The sequence below is a fragment of the Monodelphis domestica genome, chromosome 6 (genome assembly GCF_027887165.1).
Source record: "Monodelphis domestica isolate mMonDom1 chromosome 6, mMonDom1.pri, whole genome shotgun sequence".
NCBI lineage: Eukaryota > Metazoa > Chordata > Mammalia > Didelphimorphia > Didelphidae > Monodelphis > Monodelphis domestica.
This window is the reverse complement of record NC_077232.1, coordinates 195,945,270-195,968,832: the sequence shown is the minus strand read 5'-3', so window position 1 is coordinate 195,968,832 and position 23,563 is coordinate 195,945,270. Positions and strand designations below refer to the sequence as shown.

Below are 23,563 nucleotides of genomic sequence, written 5' to 3'. Positions count from 1 at the left end.
CTGGAAACCCACTTGAAAGGAGTTAGGAAGAGAGAGGGGAGAAAGTGGAGGCACCACTTGTACCTGGCTCTTTCTAGGAGTTTTGTCACAAAAGGTAGAAGACGCATAAGACAACAGTTAGTGGGGATGAAAGGATCAAATAGGGAAGGACAAGGGAATGTTTGCAGACAGCAGAGGAGCCAATAGCTCGGGAGAAAATGAAAACAAGCAATACAGTGGGTAAGATAAAGGAGTGATCTATGGAGAGGCAGAATGGAAGGGGATCCCCTGAGTAGTCAGAAGGGCTAGTCTACTAAGGATCATGTGAGACAGTGAGGAAGAGTCAGAAAGAGTGCTAAGAGGCATTTGAACAAGAGGAGATGAATACAAGGGGAGAGGAGGGAGTTCACAGTGACTGATCTCATTTTTTCCTGTAAAACAGAAAGTTAAGGTTTTCAGCTGAGGGGGTGAGTAGGGGAAGCCCTGGAAGGCCTGGAAGTTCTGCTGTGGAGAGTAAGCTGACAGGGGAGGACTAGGAGGACAGCAGCAGTGAAGGCCCAGTTAAGGTTAGTATCTATCATAAAGCTGTAGTGCACCAGGTCAGAATGGCTGTGTTATTTTCTCCATGAGCGTGATGCAAGGCCAAGGCTCAGAAGGGTGTAACTGATGAAATTTTGAGGGGCTGGGGACTTGGGAGAACAGTGTAGGGTTATACTAGTTCAACAGGGGTCAAGTTGAAAAAAAAAAAGGGAGAGAGTGGCTTGTCTGGGAGAGATGGCAGAGGAGAGAACTGAGGGGGAGCAGGATTGGAGGTTGTAGTGTACACAAAAAGGAAGGTGAAAAGCCAGAAGATTAAGGTCACATAAGGGGATTTTAGAATTCCTGAACACAGAAGTGGAACACTGGTGAGGACAGGATCAAAGGTATGGCCATCTTTGTGTGTGGTGGAGGTTGGGAGAGGAGCATGGGAGCATGTCCTAGGAAGAGTTATCAGGCTGTTGTTAGAGTGAGGGAGAGTATGTTGAAGTCTCTTAGTATAAGGGCAGGAATTAGGGAAGAGAAAAAATGAGTCATAAACTGACCCACTGAGGAAAGGAGGGGGAGTGACTCAGAAGTAAGGAGATAACCTGGAAGTGCCAATGGAGAGCAAGGAACATTTCCACTCTTCTGCCTCAACCAGACAGCTGAAGACAACTGGAAAGAGTTCAGTCAGTCCTGTAGAACGCAGCCAGATCTCAAGAATGATAAGAAGGAGGAAGGAATGGTAGAGGAAAAGATGTAGGGTAGAGAAAAGTCTGTTGCCTGTGTAATGTACATTCTGTAGGGTACAATGGAAGGGAAGGGCTGGGTAAGGGTTGGCTGGAACTTTGGGAGAAAAAGTTGAAGGGGAGGGAAATAAGAAATCAGGCAGGGTCCAGAACCACTGATATGTGTAGGTAATGACCAGAGAAGAAAATGTTCCTCACTAAATGGAGGAGTCACTCCTCTTCCCAAAGGAAGCTGGTGATTAGGGGTAGAGACTGGTGCAGCACAAAAAGGAAGGCAGATGGTCAAGTGAGGTCCTAGGTCATGACTTCTTCTTCACTCCAAAGGCTGGAAGTTAAGTAGGAAATGGATCAATAAGAGATGGAAGTCCTGCCCTCTCTTGACAGGCACAGCAGGAAATGGAAAGCTTGTAATCAAAGGAGTCTTTGCAATGGAAGTTCTCCACATTGGAGTGGGGAGATCAGATTGGAAGCAGAAGGTGGAAGTTATCTTGTGCTAGCACAGATGCAAGTCACCCTGGGCTGGCCCTTGCTGCCTTCCTTTAGAAAGGCTGCCAGAAAACTCTGAGCTAAATTCAATGCTTAATAGGTGTTGGGTAGGTAAATCTTGCCATTAATTCTTAAAGGCTGTGTTTCTTATTTTATGGTGTGTTTTAACATAAACCATCTCAAGTCCTTCTAGATTTAAAGAAAGCATGACTCCTAGATAAGTAGTAGGCATAGCTTCAACTCAAAAGAATAGTTTCTGCTGGCCACAGCACAGAAAGAATATATGTCTTTTAGAATATATGCCCTTTGATCCAGCAATATCACCACTAGGTTTGTAAGAGTTTTAAAAAATGGGAAAGGGTATTTGTACAAAAATATTTACAGCTGAGCTTTTTATGGTGGCAAAAAAATGGAAAATAGGGGATGTCCCTTGATTGGAGAATGGCTGAACAAATTGTGCTATATGATGATGATAGAATACTATTGTGCTACAAGGAATGATGAATCAACAGATTTCTATAAGAACTGGAAAGACTGAACTGATGTGGAGACAATCAAATGTAATTGACTTTGCTACTAATAGCAATACAATGATCCAGGACAATTCTGAGGGACTTATGAGAAAGAACATTATCCACATCCAGAGGAAAAACTGTGGGAGCAAAAATGTAGAAGAAAACATATGATTTATCACTTGTTTGTATGGGTATATGATTTGGGGTTTTGGTTTTAAAAGATTACTGTATTATAAATATGAATAATATGTAAATAGGTTTTGAGTGATAATATATGTATATTCCATTGGAATTGCTTGTCAATTCTGGGAGGGGGGAAGGAAGAGGAAAGGGAAATAATAAGAATCATGCAATCATGGAAACATTTTTTTTTCATTTTATAAAATTTTAAAAAAGAATGTATGTCCCTACTCTGGGCTTTTCAGTTATATATCTGAAAAAAAAGAGAAAGTAATCACTGCCAGGAATATAATTTCTATATGTAGAAAGCATTAACTACATGTATACAAAATGTATCTATAGATTTCCCACTAAAATATCTATAGTTCCAAATATATATGTACATAACATATACATACACACACAAATATATATGAATGATAAGAGGTTTAGCTTTGAAAGGGATTAAGTGCTGACTGGTACTTCATTTCATTCTTGGAAAACTTCATATGCCATATTTGTACCTCAGGCCTTTATAGTTCTGAACCTAAATGCCTAGGGATATTTCAAAGGTTTTTTAAAAAAATTCAAACGTTCTATGTTAACTTATATTTGGGAATTCTCTTAACTATTTAGGCAGTTTATGGAATCATGAAATGTCTTACCAAAATGTCAAATGCATTTTCATTAGGTATAAATTCTCTCAACATTTTTATCAGTTTCTGAAAAATCATATTATTATTAAGAGATTTACCTTTGGTGATCCATCCTTATGTATGCCTACATCGTTAGTTGCAATTCCTTTTACACTGCCATCTTCATGAAATAGAACCTTATTTTTAAAGACAGAAAGAAATTAATTGCTATCACTCTTTATAAAACTAAAGTATAATTCCTTTACACAAACACATTTCTCCCCATGTATGTTTTGTAAAACTGGAAACTTCAAATAAGAAAGTCTCCTTCTTATGGGGATAGTAGAAGATTTTATTACCTCTGCAGCTGCATACCCAGGGTACACTTCAACACCAAGCTGTTCTGCTTGCTGCCCCATCCAACTAATCAAATTGCCTAAGCGCACAATATAATTTCCATGATTAGCCATTGGAAGACCTACAAATACAAAAGTACATGTTCGTAAGTATTTACTGATAATATTTAAAAATTCATATTCTCAAAAACAAAAATTAATAAAGATGTGATTCTATATGAACTTCAATATACTAGATTTTTGTGTTTCATCACTGTCTGGGTTTACTCTTGACCAATGTAGATTACAGCTCCTCTATCTCCTAGTACACTACTTCATGAATTAATATCATTCATTAGATTGTTTGAATGGTACTTGATGGCAAACTTCTGGTGATAGTTCTCTTTGAAATGAACTACAGCTGGTGGAGCTGTAAAGTGGTTCAACCATTCTGGAAAGCAATTTGGAACTTTTCCCCAAAAGTCACTAAACTATTCATATCCTTCAACCTAGAAATACAACTACTAGGATTATATCTTAAAGAGAAAAAAGAAAGATAAAAATAACTGCTATGGATAATAAATATTCATAGCAATCTTTTTAATGTAGCAAAAAACTGGAAACTAAGAGGATCCCATTACCGGGGGTAATGGTTGAAAAAATGACATATTAATGAAATAGATTATTATTGAGCCATAAGAAATAATGAAAGAGACAGATTCAGAGTCAAGTTCACAAGTACTTATTAAGGAATTATTGGAAACTGTTGTAGATATAGTTAAAATATATAGTGAATGTGCAGACTGACAACAAAATGGCAGAGTTCTGGAATTCTGAGGATAGCAGCTATTGTTAAGGAAAAGACAGGCTGAGGACTGTGGCTTTTTCCCTTCTGGGTGGACCTGAGGATAATTAGTTTGTCCCTGTGGATTTGACTGCTTATTCATCAAAATCCTACCTGCTGCTTGGAGTATCCTGTACCTTCTAGGCTTGTGACATCTAAAGAGTTCCTGTACAGTGACAACTGACAGCTGATCATGAGACCATCACTGGGCCCTGTCAGACTTGCACACAGACCTTTTATTTAGATTACCAAAGTGGGGTTAGTATTAGTTAGTTAAGTATAGTATCTTTGGGTTATATAGCTAGTATAATAATAGAGTAGGGAACCACTCAGCAGCAATCTTTCTGTGGAGAGATTTGTAGATCTGGGGAGGTGTAGATACTTATTAATAATGTGAGGAACATCCCATTCCCTATCCTTATTGTATTAAATACCTCTAATTTATAACTTTGGTGTGTGTGTGTGTGTGAGAGAGAGAGAGAGAGAGAGAGAGAGAGAGAGAGAGAGAGAGAGAGAGAGAGAGAGAGAGAGAGAGAGTCTGAGAGCGCCAAGCCTGGGCTTGCCTAGTCTTCCCAAACCAGGTTACTGGCCTACATTACCATCTCCTGAAACCCAATAGTTACAATAATACCAGGCAACATGATAAACACTGGTGATATATAGAAAGGCAAGAAATAGTTTCTGTTGTCAGGAAGTTTCCAGTCTGATGGGGGTGACAACACATAAACAACTATGTATAAATAAGAAATATACAGGATAAACTGGAGAAAATCAATAGCAGGAAGGTACTAGCATTACAGAGGATTGGGAAAGGCTTAAAAATAACTCTTAGTTTCTGTCTTTGAATCAATACTAAGTATTGGTTCTAAGGCAGAAGAGTGGAAGGGCTAGTCAATAAGGGTTGAGTGACTTGCCCAGGGTCACACAGCTAAGAAGGGTCCACCTGCCTTAGGAAGGGCTTTTTATAGAAGGTGGGATTTTATCTGGTACTTGAGAGATGCCAGGGAAGCTCAGAGACAAATATAAGGAGGGAGAATCTAGGTATAGGGGTCAACCAGTGAAAATTCATAGGAGAAATGGACTGCCATACTCTAGGAATGGCAAGGAGGCAATGTCACTGGATTGTAGATCACATGGAGAAAAGGTCTAAGAAAGTTATGAAGTACTTTATAAAACAAAGAGAGGATTTTATACTTGATCCTGAAGGTCATAAGAGAGCCATCTATTGAATGGGGAAGTGATATGATCACACTTCAACTTGAGGGGGCTTAATTTGACAGTAGTGGTGAGAAACTCAAGGCAAAGAGACCAATCAGAAAGCTATGGTAATAGGATAGGCATGAGGAGATAAGGGCCTATATATCAGAATTGAGAAATGGAATATATGAGAAATATTAGGTAGAAGTTTATTGGATATGGTGAGAGAATAAGAAGTTGAGCATAAATTAGATTTGAATCTAGATGACTGGGAAGATGGTGATATCTTCAACACTAATAGGAAAATTAGGAAGAAGGGAGAACTTGGGCAGGGGGAAATAAGAGAAACTTGTGAAGAATTGCATGAACTGATACAAAGTGAAGTGAGAAGAACCAAGAGAACAAATCATATAATGACTATATTAGTATAAAGAAAAACAATTTTAAAAGACCTAATAACTCTGATCAATGCAATGACCAATTATGTGTCCAAAGAACCAAGGCCTCTCTTAATAGAGAAGTAATGGATTAGAGGTGCAAAGTAAGATATACATTTTTAGACACAGTCAGTATGTGTATACATTTTGTATGTCTATGTTAACTCATTATAAGTAAAAGTTAAAAAAAAATAGGGGGATTAGAAGGACTGAAGAAAGCAAGGAACACTACTGAAGCACTTTAAAAAATGCACAGATGAGAAAGAAGTTAAATTTGTTGAATTTATGTTTAAACAAGAACAACAACACTCAACCAAAATCTAAGAAGTACATAATGAGAGTTGCCACTTCTTTTGGTGTTCTTTTTATATGGAAATCTTTGTGGCTGTCAAGTTTTTTTTAAAAAAAAATTAGTCCAAGGGGTAACTAGGTAAATAGAAAGCCAGGCCTACAGATGAGAGGTCCTTGGTTTGTCAAATCTTGCCTCAGACACTTCCTAGCTGTGTGATCCTAGGCAAGCCACTTAATCCAATTGTTTACTCCTTATCACTCTTCTGCATTGGAACCCATACTTAGTAACAAATCTAAGACAGCAGATTAGAGTTTAAAAAAAAAAAAAGAAAAATTAGTCAGTGTGGACCTTTGTGTTTGACCCAGGGTTACTTCCATATCACCATGAGGGGGCAGAAGAGAATTTTAATTGGGAGACAGCAGATAGGAAGAGATGAAGTACATATTTACATTCAATTATAGTTATTCATCTGTTTGCCCTCATATTGAAATAAAAATCAAATTACAGCAATGATTTTTTAAAAAGCAATTTTTCCTGTCTCCAATGCTTATACTTCATTTCTATTCTCCTACCTTCTCACTCTGTGTTCAGCATATCTCACTCCTTACCTGGAAGGATTGGCACAGGAATCCTAAATTTCTTCGTTAAAATTCCAAATTTGTCTTCTGTTACAGGAGTCTTAAGTGGAGCCTATATATTAAGAAAAAAGAAAACACAAAGTTTTTCATAAAATTATTTATTTTACATTTAAAACAAAAACATCACATTCCTTTTTCATCACTTTATGTGGATTAATGGGCTTTTACATTATTTTAGGTGATGATAAGATTTCTTTGTTAAAACTTACAATATAGTCCACATACTAGGAGATCTGTGAAGAACAACCTTTCTTTTTTATATTTGAATTAGTGACAAAAACATGTACTTTAGCCACTGTATAGAAAAGAACAGAAATAATTTCGGATAAAACAATTTCGTTCATTATGAAAAGAATAAGGACGGCACTCTAGCTTTCTTTCTGAGTGTTTTCCCATGTTATCTTATTCTGCTACATGATTAGATAACTTATGGAAAACTCCACTGTGAGGTAGGGTTTTACATATCATTCTCACAAACTAAGAAATAGTTATGGAAGTATGATGCCCAAAGTCAAATTAGTAGGTTATTCGCAGAGCCAAGATTAGATACCAACCAATTCGATACTAATTTGCTCTATTTTATGTTTGATTATACATCCTGAGTGCATTAAAAGAGCCACGATTTCCTTAGTGTGAGAATTCTTTTTTTTTTAAACCCTCCCCTTCTGCCTTAGAATCAGTACTGTGTATTGGTTCTAAGGCAGAATAGCAGTAAGAGCTAGGCAATGGGGGTTAAGTGACTTGCCCAGGGCCATATGGTTAGGAAGTATCTGAAGCCAGATCTGAACCAAGACCTTCTGTCTCTAGGCCTGGCTCTCTACCACTAAGCTACCCCAGCTGTCCCCCGGAATCTTCAATGTGCTTTAAAACAGTACTTCATGAGTTTTTGTGGCTGAATAAAATATTCCATAGTAGTCAATTTCTAATGAATTTCTAATGAAATGAAATTAGAGGGAGATAGAGACTGAGTGAAAAAGGGGAAGAGAGGAAGAGACACAGAAAGGGTGAAAAGGGATAGAAAAGGAAGAAAGAGAGAGGTATCTATCTATCTATCTATCTATCTATCTATCTATCTATCTATCTATCTATCTATCTCTATATTTTTATTTTCAAAATTCAAGTTGGTTTCTCTGGATTGGGAGCATTGTTTCAAGTTTATAAATAAGATTATGAGAGAAACAAAGATTATATAACAAAACAATGAAAATCTTATATTTTTTCAGTTTTCAAAGATAGGTTGTATCATAAATCTGGTAAATGTGCAGAAAACATTAAATTAAAATTAAAACCTTAAAGTTATAATTCTGGCAGCTTAAAAATAATTTTAATCCTAGTTTTGCCTTTATTCATTAAAAAATGCTTATAAGGAAAAGTATTTATACAAATATTTGGAATGGAGACAATTTTTAAAAAACAGCAACAAGTAACTGTGCATACCCCTTTCTCTTTCCAGTCTGGGAAGAGTTCTTCAAAAGCAGATGGTTCAAGACAAGCACCAGAGAGAATATGTGCCCCTATTTGAGAAGCCTTTTCCACTAAACATACTCGAATTTCCTTTTCATGTTTAGCAGCCAACTGTTTTAGACGAATAGCTGCAGAGAGACCAGCAGGACCTCCACCAACTATCACTACATCAGCTTCTTCTGCAAATCTTTCCATGCTCACCCCTTTAAATAAAAAGGTTTTAAAAAAGAATTAGAAATTATTTCTTGCTTTATAAATTCTAACCTCAATACAATATTTATAGTAAGTATATTACTATAGGAGATGTTCTCTAAAACCCTAGAATAGGGCCAATTTTATTGGCCTTGGTAAATCAAGTCTTAGTGTTGACACTTCACATATGTAAGTGTCTAAATTTAAGTGTATCTAGAGACTAGTAGCTAAGAATGTAATTGGCTTAATTAATACACTGAGCATAAAATGTAAAAGTTTTGAACTATCATGGGAAAAATAGAGGTGTATAATTCTTTAAAATGAAACTTCCAAATTGTCCCATCCTTAGTGTTTTCATACTGGCTTTACCCAGAATAATTTGGGACAATTTCCTGCTACTTCTTACCTTCCCATCGACTGTCTTTCTCCCGAGGACAAATTGTATAGTGTGTCGTGATACGAGGCACCCCAGAAGTTGAAGCCCATCTTGCAGTACCAGGATGTAGCAGACAATTCTTCTTGAATATTTTTAGGGCATGTAAGCACTGAAGTGCTGCATAAAAATCAAGGATATTACTGTCACAATTTAATTTTCATGGCAAGTAAATCCCTGTGAAGATGGAAAGGCAGCTGCACTTAGAATGAGAGAGGCCTATGTTCAAATTCCAGTTCTGTCATGGATTCCCTTCTCTGCTCTAGTATCAGCCCCCTAACTATAAAATGAGGGGATTGGGCTAGATGTTGTTTAAAGCTGTTCCTAGCTTTAAGATTCTATAATCCTATTAAATGTTTCAATTCTTCCAAACTATTCTACACACCAATCCAGAAACTCAGAAAACAGACTAAAATCACACTCCTTTGCCTATCATTCTCTCCAATATGGTTCCAACTTCTTTCCAGGCTTATTTTGGGCAAGCAAGTGGTACAGTGGATGGGATGCCATAGAGCTTGAGTTCTAATCTGGTCTCAGATGCTTCCTAGCTGTGTAATTTACCACAAGTCACTTAACCTTTTTTTTGCCTCAGTTTCCTCAATCCAGAAATAGAGATAACAGTATCTACCATCCTGAACTGTTGTGAAGATCAAATGAGCTAGTATTTGTAAAGTCCTTAATACAGTGTCTGGCACTTAGTAGGCACTATATAAATGTTCACTATTACATATTTTATTATTACAGAAATTTCTTATTGAGTGCAAAGACTGTTTTGTTTTTTTTTTAAATTTTTGAATCTAACAAGCACTATGCCCTGGCATGTTAATGTTTGCTGAGTTGACAATAATATTTTTAATAAGCTGTCCATATTTAGAACAACACTATATTGCATTTAAAACATTTTTAGCTTTCAAAATTTCTCACTTTATTTAATATCCTTTGTTTTCACATTGCCTTCATGCCCTAATTTTTTGCCCTGGTCCTTCACCAGAAGAACTATCTTTAATATAAAGAAAAAAATCAGCAAAATGTGAAGATGGGATTAACTCTCCCCTGATCATTTTTAGATTTAATCACCAAAAGTGTATACACCCCACTTATCCTTCAGTAGGGGAGGTCTGTGACCCATGTGTGTGAAAGTGAGTGATGAAATCAGAACCCACTGACTGCCTCTTGGGCAGTCCTAAGAAAATTTACAGACCATAATTGGTCCATGAAAAAGTAGAGGAAGGCACAAGAAGTGACAAAAAGAAGGGTCTTTAAAAAGGAGTTACAACTTCCTGTGACTGTAGTTCTCTGTTCTACGGAGTTCTAAGTTTGAGTTGGAGGCTGGTGAAGAATCTGCTTCATGGACCTGAGACCCTGGACTTGGTAAAACTGTTCTTACATCTCTCCCTTTAAACTACCACATGGGTGAGTGAACAGGCTGACTTCTTCCCTGATTTTTTCTGGAGATATACTAGCCTCCAGCCAGGCCCCTCATCTTGGAGGAGGCCTCATGGCTAGCACCCTTGTTTAATTTACCTCTGGGCCCCCGTTGCTAGGCCTCTTAAGCCCTGCCTGGTTTGGACCAGGCCAGTGTAAATATCTATTGTCTCTGATTTTCTTACTTTCATTCTTTCTCCTTTTATGAATAAATTACCATAAAAATAACTTGGAATTTGAGTAATAATTCCTGGTGACAACATACTTAAATATCTTATCCAACCCTTTAATTTTAACCCCTTACATTCTGACCCTTACAAAAACTAGTCAACATAACAGGCAAGTTCAACAATATATGCCATGTTTCACAGTCACCTATAGTTCTGTACATCTTCAAATAAAGAAGCAGTACATTCCTATTAATCTTCTTCAAGGCCAAACTTAGTCATCATAATTACATGGCCTTCAGTTTTAATTGTGCTGCTCTCATTGTTCTTCCCATTTACACTGCTGTAGTCATCATATAGATTGTTTTTCTGGTTCTGCTTACTTTCTTTTACATCAATTTCTATGAGTTTTCCCATGCTTTACTGTCTTCTACAGGTTATAGTTTTCATGCAGTAATAATAGTATAATCATGTACAATAAGTTTATCCCTCTCCAATTAATGGATATCTATTTTGTTACTAATTCTCTGTTACAATAAAAATGTTGCGGTATATAGGTAACCTTTCTTTTTATCTTTGATTTAGTTGGGGTATCTGACTTGCAATGGGATCTCTGGATCAAAGGATATGGACATTTCAGTTACCTCCTTAGCATCATTCGATAAATTGAGGAAACTTCTTATAATTTACAAAATTACTGATCTGTACATTTTGTTCCAATAACATTGAAAAAATTCATATAGAACTATCCACTATGAGATTTGACATACAATTAATGAAATAACAAGGCAATTATATAATACTTACTATATCTCAGTTATTATTCCATGAAAGAGCACATTTAAATGTAGGTCAAATCAGGAATTCAAAATTACTAACAACATCTAAAAGCCACAAAGGATTTGTTGCTTTTGGGGGTGGTCCTGACTCACTATACTTTTCTCTTTTAATAAATATAAGAAATTCTATATTTCCCAAAGGTAAAACTTCCTTCAACCATTTTCCCCCAACAAAATTTATTCCAATAGCACTTCATACTTACTGAGAGCAGTAAATCTCTAGTTTACTCAATTCCTGATTTATAAGTAAACAATGTTGTCAAACAAATTTACTAACTTAAAAACTTTTATTCTTAGGATGCAACAGTATTGCCAGTTCTGCTATCCATTAAATGATGGAAGCAAGTATAAAAATCCACAAAGGAACAATTGAGTCCCCAAAATAATTCACAGGTTTAACAGAAAGAATTTCCTTAAATAGATAACAGGTACAGTTCCAGATGCTTATGTAAATATCTCCTTTAGGGGTTAGGGGGAATGATATTTAAAGTTTCAAACACATAACAGCCATATACTTTTACAGCAAAATTTCTTTCAAAACACACCAATTAAGAAAATGATTTCAACTTTTACTTCAAGTTTGGAAAGCATCCAATTACATGTCCTGTGAGCTGTATTTTTCTTAACTGAGCTCTCTAACCAGAAAAGAAAGACCTTGCTTTATTGGCTGTTGAAACTATAAAACTAATATTCTGCAGTACAGTCTTATTTCTTCTTTCCAAAGAATAACAATGCAAAACTTACTATACAGTATCACTTAAACCACAATATAGGAATTCACAGTCTCTCTTTCCCTGAGAGAGGGTGTACCCAAGAGATAATGCCTTTAAAACCAAGACAATCTTTATTAAGCAAGGACCTACATGTGCATGAGGAGTAACTCAGCTTAATGCACCAAAAGCTCAATTCAAAAGCAGCAACAAGGAGGTTAAATATTTTATTAACAAATGGAGGCAGAAAAAGGGCCTGGAAGGGGCGGATAGAGGGAGGAATCTGGGCATGCTATGGGTAGAGATCTCTAGAAACAGGGGTCATGGGTTGTCAGGCCCAAGGAGGGTAATAGGAGCAAGGACAAAAAAGTTCTCTGGTACATATTTTTGGTACAAACAGAAAGATGAAATGGGTGTGAAGTAACCGAGTTCTCAGGCTTTGCAAATACAATGAGGGACAGAGTCTGCACCAGCAGTTGCCCATCATGGTTAAATCTTAAGTTAAAACAGTTCAGAAATGACTCAAACTGAGTCTGCTTAACAGTGTTTTTGGGGGGACCCAGAATGTTTTTTTTGTGGGACTTGGGGTCGCTTAGTTATCTTATCCCAAGGACCATGAGAACTAGTATGAGATGAGAGACTGGCTGATGGGACCCAAAGGGATTGCAAGGGCTGGTTTTCATGGCTCCATTAGCTAAGAAAGTTGCACATCTGGATTCCAAGAACTGTCAGCTACTCCAAGTCCTAAAGAGTATGGTAATTTAAGGGAATCAAGAAAATTAGCATATTCATTTTCACAATTCCAAATTTTCCCAGAATGGTTGAACTAATTCATCGTTCTACCAACAGTGTAATAACATACCTGTATACCTGCTTTTCTATCCTTGGCTTTTTAAATTGTGTAACCTTTTTTAAATTATAAGATAAGCTTCCCCCCCGTCCCCCTTCAATTCTGTATTTTCTCTCTTGGTTTAAATTCTGAATTTTGTAACACTTTATTATAAAGAAAACTTTTCCTCTCAACTTCATGGTAGGATTACTCTTTCTAACACACATACACAGTCTTACTATAAAATTTTTAACACTTGAAAAAATTATAAGTACATTTCCCCCTCGAAACTGCAGGCTAGAAGATGGGGAGTTAATTTCTGGCATCTGGGGGGGCACTCCATGGGATTATGGGTCAGGGGAGTAAGGGGGCCCAGGGCAGGACCTGAAGCCAGGATTGGATAGGTCCCCTACGCCCTTTACCTTTACCCCAGATGCCAGCCTTTCCTGGGCCGTTCCGCAGCACAGTTGCTCCCGAGGTGGGGAGGCAGGGATTGGGAGAGCCGGTCCACTTGAAGCCAAGTCTAGAATGACCTTTGCCCTAGTTTTGGGGGGGGCTGGGCATCCGCTTTCTTTCTTTCCTCATTCTTTTGCCTCCTCCCCCAGACCTCGCCAGGGTCCCAGCTCACCGGGATTAGACAGCTTCGCCAAAGGCACCAACATGATCACAGGCAACCAGGGGGCTTCTCTGGCTTCGAACCGGGAGGGACGTATCCAACTAGCTCTCAGCTGGTTCTAAACCTCTAGGCCGCCGGGGGCGCCATACACTCTTAGCTCCACGCCCGCGCCTCTACTGACTTTCCTCTGGGTCGCATCATTGACCCTGCTCAACTTCATTCCTTTCCCGCCTCTCTGGGATTCTGCGCCGGCGCATGGGCCGCTTGGCCTTACGGGATATGGAGTCCCTAAATTTCCTCTACTGAGGGCAGGCGCCGCTCAATCCAATAATTCAGTTTGGGGTGAAGTCCGTGAGTCCCATCATATAACGCGAGCTGGGGAGGGACAAGGACTAGGCAGAGAAGTGCATGCTGGGATATGTAGTGCTCAAGCACTAACTCGAGGGCTACCAAAGAGCAAATCGCACTGCGCAAGCGCAGTGAACATATGCCTGGGAGACTGGCCTGAATCTCATTGGCTGGTTTCAGGTGTTCATGTTGACTTTGCGCTGAGAGGGCGGTGCGAAGCGGAGGGGTGGGGGGAGGGGGAAGTAATGAAAAGGGGCGGGGCGTCTTGGGCGCGCTCGGTTGAAAGACCGTTATTCTGACGGTTGGTATCGGTTCGACTAGATTGCTAAAATTTCCCTCGCCTCCTCTGCCCTCCCGACACTCTCTGTTTGCCATGGCCGAAGCCCGAGCTTCGCCGCCGCCGCCTCCACCTCCCCCGTCCTCTCCTTCGTCCCCCATGGCCCGCGCCGCCGCCTTCTCCTCATCTCCGGAGCTCCCGGCGATCTTGGCTGGTAGAATCCGAAACCAGAGCCGGAGTCAAGCCCTGGAGCCGCCGCCCGTGGACCCGCTAGAGGAGGTCGAGATGCAGATAGATGATGTAAGTCTGCGAACGCCCTCGGCTCTCACTTTTCCCTCCCTGCCGGGCCCTGCACGGACAAAGCGGCGCACAGGCTACGACTGGGGGGTGGGGGTGGGGACCAGGCCCGAGACCTGAAGTCTCCCAACGCGGGGCCTCAGGCTGTGAAAGGGTTAACCCTAGCGCCCCCCCCCCCCCCCCCCGGGCCTGGCTCTCAATCACTGCACAGCCCAGCCCCATCTCTGGGGGTTTGACCGGAGGCGTTCCCGGGGTTGACCGGGCCCTGCCCGGAGCTGGCCGTGCCAGCCCCTGTTCTGTGTTATGCACCAAGAGGTCACGATCTCACCGATGGGATCAGAAACTTTTATGGGACAGGCATTATGCTAGGGGCACTCGTACCAAGAATAAACCATCTCTGTGAGGTGCACTGAGGTTCAGAATGTTCTAAGGCACTTCCACCCTTCCCCCTTCCCTCCGCTCGGTAGTGGGGTTAAGCTCTAACTTCTCCGAAAGGTAAAAAAAAAGTCCTACAAAAGTTGACCCTCACTTCTGGAAGTGGTGCCTGAGCAGGGCTGTGAGGAAGTCTAGAAGGGAGTGGCATCTGCTTGTAGAAGGAACTTCGTGTTTGCTGGTGAAGTTGGGATACCCACCTGCTTACACACAAAGACCTGAGTGAGCCTCCAATGCTCCACCTTGACCCTGTTTGGCTGTGTGACCTTGAACTAATCATTTAAACTCTTATCTGCCCCGGTTTCCTCAGCTGTAAAATGGGGATAAATATCTCCCCGAGTTGTGAGGATCGAATGAGATATTTGTAAAACTTTTAGTACAGGGCCTAGAACATAATAGGGGCATAGTAAATGCTTATTTCCTTCTTTCCTTGTTTCACCTCTGCCAGTCATGTGCTAGACAATATGAAAATAATGAAGACCCATCTTTTTGGTGTCTGGTTGTTTTTCCCCAGTAAGGATATTACTAGGATGCATTATTAACTTGGTTGATTTCAGTAAATTGTGGTTATGGGTGCCCGTTTTATATTCCCTTCCCTTTGCTTGGCACTCGGCTCTAAGTCTAGGTTTGATGATAAAATTCTTTTAGATTCTGGATTGATGGTCTGTAAGACTCTCCTGAAGCTATAGCAAAAACCTCTTTGTTTTTGGCAAAAACTGATCAAAAGGAAGTGGATTTGGATTGTAGCAGGGAGGGATTACAGTTTTAAGTGTCAGGGATTTCAGGAAGTTAAGTTACTGAGTTAGGGGATCACTTTTTTGGAATTTCTAAGAATGGACCCACTTGTTCCGAGTGAACCAGGTTTTGTTCAGTATATATTGTTGATTTTTAAAAAAAAATATTTTGAGATTATTGTTGGACACTTATTTTTAATCGTTTTTACTTGTATAATTTTATGATAGGACATAAATTTAAAAAATGATAGAAATAATAGGACAGGCTTCTTCAGAAAAGATGGATTATTTCTGGTTTAGGAGGCATTTATATAAGCACCTGGGCATACTTCTATACTTATTTATGTGCTTTTAAAAACCATTAAATAATTTTATACTTGGGGAATTAGAGGTGGTAGTGGAAAGTACTCCAGGGATTGATAGTGTGGAACAGTGGGTAAAAAACGTATGCTAAAATCCATCCAGAGACCAGCTAATTATCAACACACATATATAAACATTTCTATATATAAAAAATGCCAAAATATTTTATATGAAATTGAATCTATTATATAAAATTTGTTTTTTAAATATATCAACATTACTGTGTACCTCTATCACTACCTACTCTTCCCTTTCCTCCATTTTGACAAGTACATATAGTAAAAAAAAAATTCACACATTGACCTTTTCTGAAAATGTGTCTCATTGTTCACCCCTAATTCATTTTCTCAATGCCAAGAAGAAATATGCACATCATCATGCTTCTGGAGTTATGATTGATAATGAAAATGATTACTTATTCAAATATCATATTTGTTCAACCACCCTCCCAACCAGTAGACACTCATTTTGTTTCCAGTTCTTTTCTACAATGAAAAATATTGCTATAAGTATTTTTGCACATATTTTGTACACATTTTCCTCCTGAAGCATAGATCAAAATGGTTGCACTCGGATATCTACCAATAATGAAGTTATAGTATGCTTGTCTTCACAACCATCCAGATGGGTGTAAGGTAGAACCTCAGCGTTGTCTGTTTTATTAAAACCTTTTACCTTTTTATTATCAGTTCTAAGTGTGAGGATTTATTTTTATTTTTCATATAGTATATCAATCCCTGTATATTAGGGAGAATTACTCTGTATTCCTGTGTCTTGGATTTGGGCCAGAGATACCATCTATGCAGTTTTTTTTTTCATTTTCTTTCTTTGGAAAACCTAAGGATTGTCTTCCTTAGGAGAAGGGTTCTTTTCCAATGGAAGTGACTTGTCTACTTGTGGAGATGGGGAGGGGTAGATACATTGATCTTAATTAGCTATTACCAATTAAAGATATCTTGGAATGTTCAAGGTCAGGGCTGAATAAATGACCTCATAAAAATCTATTAAGCTGTCTGACCTATCTATCTCAGGTCATCCCCAATCCTGAGAGTCTTGGAGACATATGTCACTTCATAGGTTATGTTGCAGGCCTAACCAATAAACCTAATGTAATCAATAAACATATTCTTATGAAGAAATAAGTCTCTTGAGATAATTTGTAATTGTAACATAAGACAGGTAAGAGCTAGGCAATTGGAGTTATGTAATTTTCCCAGGGTTACACAACCAAAAAGTGTCTGAGGTCAGGTTTGAACCCAGGTCCTCCCTTCTCCAGGCCTGGTGCTCTTATCTACTGTGCTACCTAGCTGTCTTTCAGAGTTGTCTTAATTTGCATTTCTCTTACTGACAATTTGGATAATTTTTTTTTCCTATGCTTGTTGATAGCTTGATTTTTTGAAAACTATTGGGGAATGGTTTTGTTTTTATATATTTATATATATATATATATGTATATTTTAAAGCATTTATTAAACACTCTAGAAATCACTGTGCTTTGTATCTTAAATATTAGACTTTTACGAGAGAAAGTTGCTATAAATTTTTCCCCAGTTTCTGATTTTTGTTTTATTGATTTTGTTTATGCAAAACCTGTTCTATCTTATGTATCCAAAATTACCTATTTTGTCTTTTATGATCTACTCTATCCCTTTTTTGGTCAAGAATTGCCTCCTCTCTTCCCCCAATCCCTATTACCCTTACTATAGCTATCAAGCATTTCTCCTCTTCTCTTCCAGTTTGTTTATGATGTGACCTTTTATATCTATTTGAACTTACTTGGGTATATGGTGAGACAAAATTCTATTCAAATTTTTTATGCTATATAATTATATATATAGTACTATGTATAATACAATATATATACACTATATTATGTTAGTCACCTTGAAAGGAGATACGTGGGGGAGGATTTTTTTTTCTTTGTATTTTTAATTTTGAATTTCTCACTAAAAATCAGGTGAATCTCTGTATTGTATATTTGTTGAAGGGTTGTGGTGAAGTGACTACTTGTAATTGTGAAATAAACCACAGCCCTCTGATTCTTATCTCTCTTTTTAATTACAGGCAGCCTTTTCATTAATTAAACTTCTTGAAGCCACATCTGCTGTTTCAGCCCAGGTGGAAGAGCTTGCATTCAAGTGTACCGAAAATGCACGTTTCCTTAAAACATGGAGAGGTCTTTTAAAAGAAGGCTATGATTCCTTGAAACTTGACAGCCAATGCAGCACAACTAACTAGATGTTGAAATAATAACTGCTTTAGGAAATTGAAGGCAGAATTGATATATAATGCTTGCACTTTTCCCCACATGATATTTGCAGCTATGGATGTATAAGACTTTATTTCCAACAGTTCTGGATATCTACGACAGTTTGTTTTGTAACTGAATATTAAGATTTTACTTGTGTATTTTGCCTATTTTTTAAAAAAGGAAACTATTTACTTTATTTTGACTCTGGATAGTATTTGATATCTTTTTCCTGAGTTATTTTTGTGCCTATTAAACTTCCACAAAATTTTTTTACTTTTAAAATTTTGTAAGTTAATTTTATCTGTGATTAAGAAACTCAGAAATACAACTCCATTTTAGAATGCTTTAAATTTTACAAATAGCTTTCCTGACAAGCCCTAGGACTAGATATTATAAGTATTATATTTCAGTAGTTCAGTAAATATGTGATCTCATCAGTGAGGATACTCCCTCCAATAGTATAGATCACAGCCCATTCATGCCTTCTCCTCTTGTGTGGCTTTTATCTATGCCCTCTCAGAGATTTACCATAAGGGATCCATTCAACTTGCCAGAGGTCTTCCTTGAAGACCTAAAATTATGCAGGTACCAGAGCAGTATTTGGGCTGTTCATCTGTTCCTCACTTTTGCCACTTGGTTAGCCCATCATCTTTTCTGATAATGTGTCTCTAAGATGGTACCTTCTGTGCTGCCTCTTGTGTACACATCATTGTTGGTGATAGGAGATACTGCTGGTTTGTGCTCTCCATATGTTAAACTTTATTGTCCCTTTGGGTCACCTATATCTTTAGATATTTTTATGTTCTATGATTAGTGACTATATTATTTCAGTGGAAGAATATTACTGTTAAAAATGGCTTTTTTTGGTTGAGTAAGCAGTTTGGAATTGTTGAAAGTCTATTCTTTCTATTCATTCTTGGGCGTCCAGTTCTCATTGTCCTTCTGAGAGTGTTGTCTAAGATAGAAAATACTGATAGCAAACTCAGTACCTATTTACTTATATGTTAGGTCTAGGTGATGGTTGTTCTTCATCCACTTGGTTTTTCCAGTCTTTTTTGTTGGGTTAAACTCTACACACTGTCTTAAGTATTATTTTTTATTTTCTTGATGAAGAAACTGAATCTCAGAGAAAGTGGGAGAGCTAGAACTTGAATTCTAGGACTTCTTGTTTCTAGTTCTATATATTCTTCTTGCCTTCCTACTCTGTCTAGTATTAGGTCTTTCCTGGTTTCATGCAGAATTGCCAATAGTAATGTTATTTTTTCCCCTTCCTGTTTATTGGAAAAATTGGCCAGTGGAAATATTGGCCATTTCCCCCTCCTTTGAATGTACAATCTAAAGCTTCCTTGAGTTGGAGAAAATTTTTTTTCTTCAACACAGGTATATTCTTTATCTAACCACTGCCTGCCTTCATTTAAATATGTGTAAACATAATAGATGAGTACTTTTAAAAAGTATGAATGATGAGAGGTTTTTTAAAAATCTTTTTATGAAACCTGGGATTTCACTCAAAACATTTTAAAAAGTTGTTTGGGACACATGTATATTCCCCATGTTTCTCTATTTAACTGAATTTTTACCAATAATTATAGTTTCTTATATCTAATCCTTTTGTAATTTGATTATTATTTTTAAAGTGCCTTATGCTTGTATGGTTCCATGATACTACTTTATGGATGTATGTAAGTTAGTATTTCTTTAGTAACTTGTATGTAACAGTATTCTATAGCTTCTTTGAAAGCAGTGAATTGTTTGTTGTTTCAATATGTTTACTGAATTTAAAATTCATTCTTAACTACTTTTCAGAAGTTATTCCAGGGGTCCAGCACTACTACCCAGTCTTTTTTCCTGAATCTTTTGTTGCTTCTCTAGTTAATTTGTACCATGTGATGATACCAAAGCCATCTAAGTCTGTTAAATAAAATCTGTGAAATACATAGTATAATTTTAAGAATTCTTTGTAAGTAAGGAATTAAGTCCTCCTGGACCCTCATAGTGGGAGACATAAAAAGGGGGATAACAGTTGCTAAACAATACTAAGTCACAGTTCTGTATTTTATCTGAAAAAGATATGGTTAGAAAAAGTGCTGGTAGACCATGCTACTGTGTGCCCTGTACCAAAAAGGTAGTTATTTCAATGGTAGAAGAAATATTTTTTAAAATGTAGCAAAAATGATAATTTTATTTGTGTAAAAATAAACTTTCTCCACAAAGCAAATTTTGAAGCTTCCATTTATTTTAAAATTCATTTGACAAAATGATTAGTAGGACATTTTCAACTATGCTGAATTTCTTGGGAATTTTATAATCTTTAAAAGCAAACCAATTAACATTTCATGTCTTCATTTTGCCTTTTCTCATTTTTTCCTATCTCTTCAGTTTTTTTTTTTAAGAGTCCTTGCTCAGTGTCATATCAAAGCAGCACATCAAAAAACTGGTTTCAGGGCAGGACCCAGATGGCCAAACCCACCTAATATCATTCTCTTAACCCAAAACAACTTAGAAGGCTAGCATAAATAGTGCACAAGGGTGGAAGTGGAGGGCAAAATAGCATGTTGAGGGAGGCTCCATTGTAGTGACATGCCTTGGGCACAACTGAATCAGCCAGCAAAGGCTTCTGGAGCTCTTGCTTACAGACGGCAAGGGAGTTTGGACAACTGCTTAGTAGGACAGCTCAAGGGCCCCTTTGCTGGCTCAACTTGGTGCAAGACTCTTGTTGCATTGCCTATATGCAGATCCATGTCATAGTCCCAGGTTGTGGTCTCAGGGTGAGGAGGAACACTAGCACATACCAGTGCTTGTAGTCATAAGGGAGCAGGGGAACCTGGCTGAAACCTAAGGATTTCTCTTCATCCTAGGAAGCTTAAAAAAAATGAGACTCCTACCCATAAAGTTCTTTATTAGAAATCTCACTTTGTTTTCTTAACTAGGGCTATAACAGACCTTTACAACATAAACTGGTATTAGAGATTTGACTGAGATGGAGGGGTTTTTTTTGAGCATTTTCAGACCTCCCTTACTCTGTACTGCTTAACTATTATGTTCATTAGGTAGAAGTTCTGTGAGACCAGGGCAAATCTGGATGGGCAATTTAAATTGCCCATTGCCTATTGCCTTTTTTGAACTTTGTGAAGGACCAATACTTAAATGACCTGACTATCAAATTATAAAGTCTGGTAATGACTTGTTCCTCTTATCCTTTTGAATGATTTGGCAACTTGTATTTAACTGAGCCTTAGTAATAATTGGAGTACGCATGTAGGTATATGCATATAAAACCAGTATTGTTAGCCTGTGTCCAGTATCTTTTTACAGGAAAGAAGAATTACATGAATCAGAAGACACACAGAGTGGTAGAAACAGCTCCATAAAAATGTTTTCAATTCCATCTCTTTCAGAGAGGAAGTTCTTAGTGAAGAAAAGAACACAATGTAAAAGTAACAGGAAGGACTCCTATGTTAAGAAAGATTTGGGTGAGTGTGAAAAAGGTACTGCTCATCCTGTTAACCACAGATAAGAGGCATGCCACTCAAGGAAGGACTCCTCATTTGAGTGACTCTGCATAAATACTAATTTGTCTTTTTGTTTTAGGCTTCAAATCCCCTGTTTACCTTATAGAATCAGAATATATGAAGCAAGTCTGATAACCAGCATCCTGTTATTAAGACTGGTTGTGAGATAATTCCCAACCCAGAACCCAAGCCTAGTTACCAAAACCCCAAACAGGTTTCAGATGGGAAGGTGAGTGTCTGAGCTGACATCTAATAGGTAAATACATTAAAATGTGCTCTAATAGCTCATTAGATATCTTTAGAGCAGCCTGTGTTTCCCTTTTGAGATAATCAGGAAATATTAAGCATCTACCTACCACGAAGCTAGTGTTACTATGTGCTTGAGAGATAAGTACTGTGTGATGAGGTTCCTGCTCTCAAAACTCTTATACGCTAATCGGTATCTAGCCAGTTTCCTACACTGTAGCCCAATACCATTAAAATGGTATCTACAGTTTTAGAAATTAATCTAAAATCCTTTCAGATTCTAGAATTAATGCAACAGCTAATTCAATTGATTTGTTTCTACATCTTAAACTAGAGTGAAAAATTATCTTACCTCATAGAGGCTCTATAGGAATCAAGTTAATGTGCTTCTGAGGTAGGAGAGTGAGGCTAATCCCTGGAGATTTATCTGTTCTAGTATTTCAAGTTATCCACAGTCTTATTAATTGTACTTGGCACAGCCATATTGAGAGAGCCACCCCTTCTGCCTTTCTATTCCCCTCTTAGCTAATGATATTGTCAGACTGATGCAATGAAAGGGCCAGCATCTCTGTAAGGAGGAGTCCTGGGCCAGTGTGTGGAAGCAGTGTTGTTTTCTGTCAAGTCCCCACAGGTCTAATCTATTTTCAAGGGGAAATGGGAGGGAGAGGTGTGAGGCCTAGTCTCCTATAAAGTGTCTTCTACACATTTTAAACTGATCTTAGGGGTAACATTGAGGTGCTGAGGAGGAGGGGCTAGAGAAATCAGGAGAGAAAAGGGCAGCACCCTAGCAGGGACAGGAATTCCATACCCTCCAGTGTCACCTTCAGTTCAGATGTGCAATACCATATCTGTCATTTGTTGGTACCCTTTGCTACAATTAGTATTTGAATATTTTAAATGCTGTGATTTTTCATCAATAAAGACAGTAAAATGAACTTTTGAATTTTAAAAAAGAAAGAATAGATCAATTGGTAAAGAAGGCACAAAAATTCACTGAAGAGAAAAACTTCCTAAAAAGCAGAAACTGGTCAAAAGGAAAAAGACACACAGATGCACTAAAGAGAGGAATTTTTTAAAAGACAGAATTGACCATTTGGAAAAAGAGGTACCAAAACTTACTGAGGAAAAGAACTTTTTAAATTGATAATTGAGACTTCCGGGTTAACATGGCTGCAGTGTAGAGGTAGGACTCTTCCTCTCCTCACCACCTACCGATAGAGATTACCTCAAATGCCAAAAAAAACCCCCAAATTCATATGAATGAAGGGACTACACAGTAGGGCACAGCATTGAAGGTATGTGGGATTTGGACATTTCCACACAATAAGGGGGTGAAATAACCCACCAAAATGTGAGCTGGTCAACCCTCCCCCACCCCACCTATGGAGCCAGAGTCAGAGCCAGTTCACTCTAGAATCAGCAAGTGAGTGAGGGGCACCTCTAGGTCCTTGGGAGCTAAGACCACTAAAGACCTACCCCTGAGAGCAGCTAGACTGGAGACCCCAGCAGGCTGAGGAGCATGGACCTTGGGCGTGGATGTAGCACAGAGAAGGGTGGCATACAGTAGAAGCTGGGGAGACTTGAGAGGTGGCCTCAGGCAAAAAACCTTGCTCCTTAGCTCCATACACAGAGAGCCTCCCCTC

General features: G+C 38.2%; 2 protein-coding genes across 2 annotated transcripts in view; one reads left to right on the top strand and one right to left on the bottom strand.

Moving 5' to 3' along the window:
• The window catches only part of ETFDH (electron transfer flavoprotein dehydrogenase), a 28,950-nt gene extending 14,968 nt beyond the window's left edge, over positions 1 to 13,982 (bottom strand). The window contains exons 1-6 of the mRNA XM_001366182.5: positions 13,473 to 13,982; positions 8,848 to 8,994; positions 8,223 to 8,452; positions 6,756 to 6,837; positions 3,402 to 3,520; positions 3,162 to 3,239 (exon numbers count right to left, since the gene is read on the bottom strand). Coding sequence (XP_001366219.1) covers positions 3,162 to 3,239; positions 3,402 to 3,520; positions 6,756 to 6,837; positions 8,223 to 8,452; positions 8,848 to 8,994; positions 13,473 to 13,506 — 690 coding nt within the window. The 5' untranslated portion in view covers positions 13,507 to 13,982. The remainder of the gene's footprint in view (positions 1 to 3,161; positions 3,240 to 3,401; positions 3,521 to 6,755; positions 6,838 to 8,222; positions 8,453 to 8,847; positions 8,995 to 13,472) is intronic.
• A 44-nt stretch (positions 13,983 to 14,026) lies between these two features.
• Positions 14,027 to 20,380, top strand: C6H4orf46 (chromosome 6 C4orf46 homolog). The gene is made up of 2 exons (XM_001374937.4): positions 14,027 to 14,385; positions 17,976 to 20,380. Exons 1-2 carry the CDS (start codon positions 14,182 to 14,184, stop codon positions 18,147 to 18,149), a joined length of 378 nt encoding a protein of 125 aa, XP_001374974.2. The 5' UTR covers positions 14,027 to 14,181; the 3' UTR covers positions 18,150 to 20,380.
• The last annotated feature ends 3,183 nt before the right edge of the window (positions 20,381 to 23,563 follow it).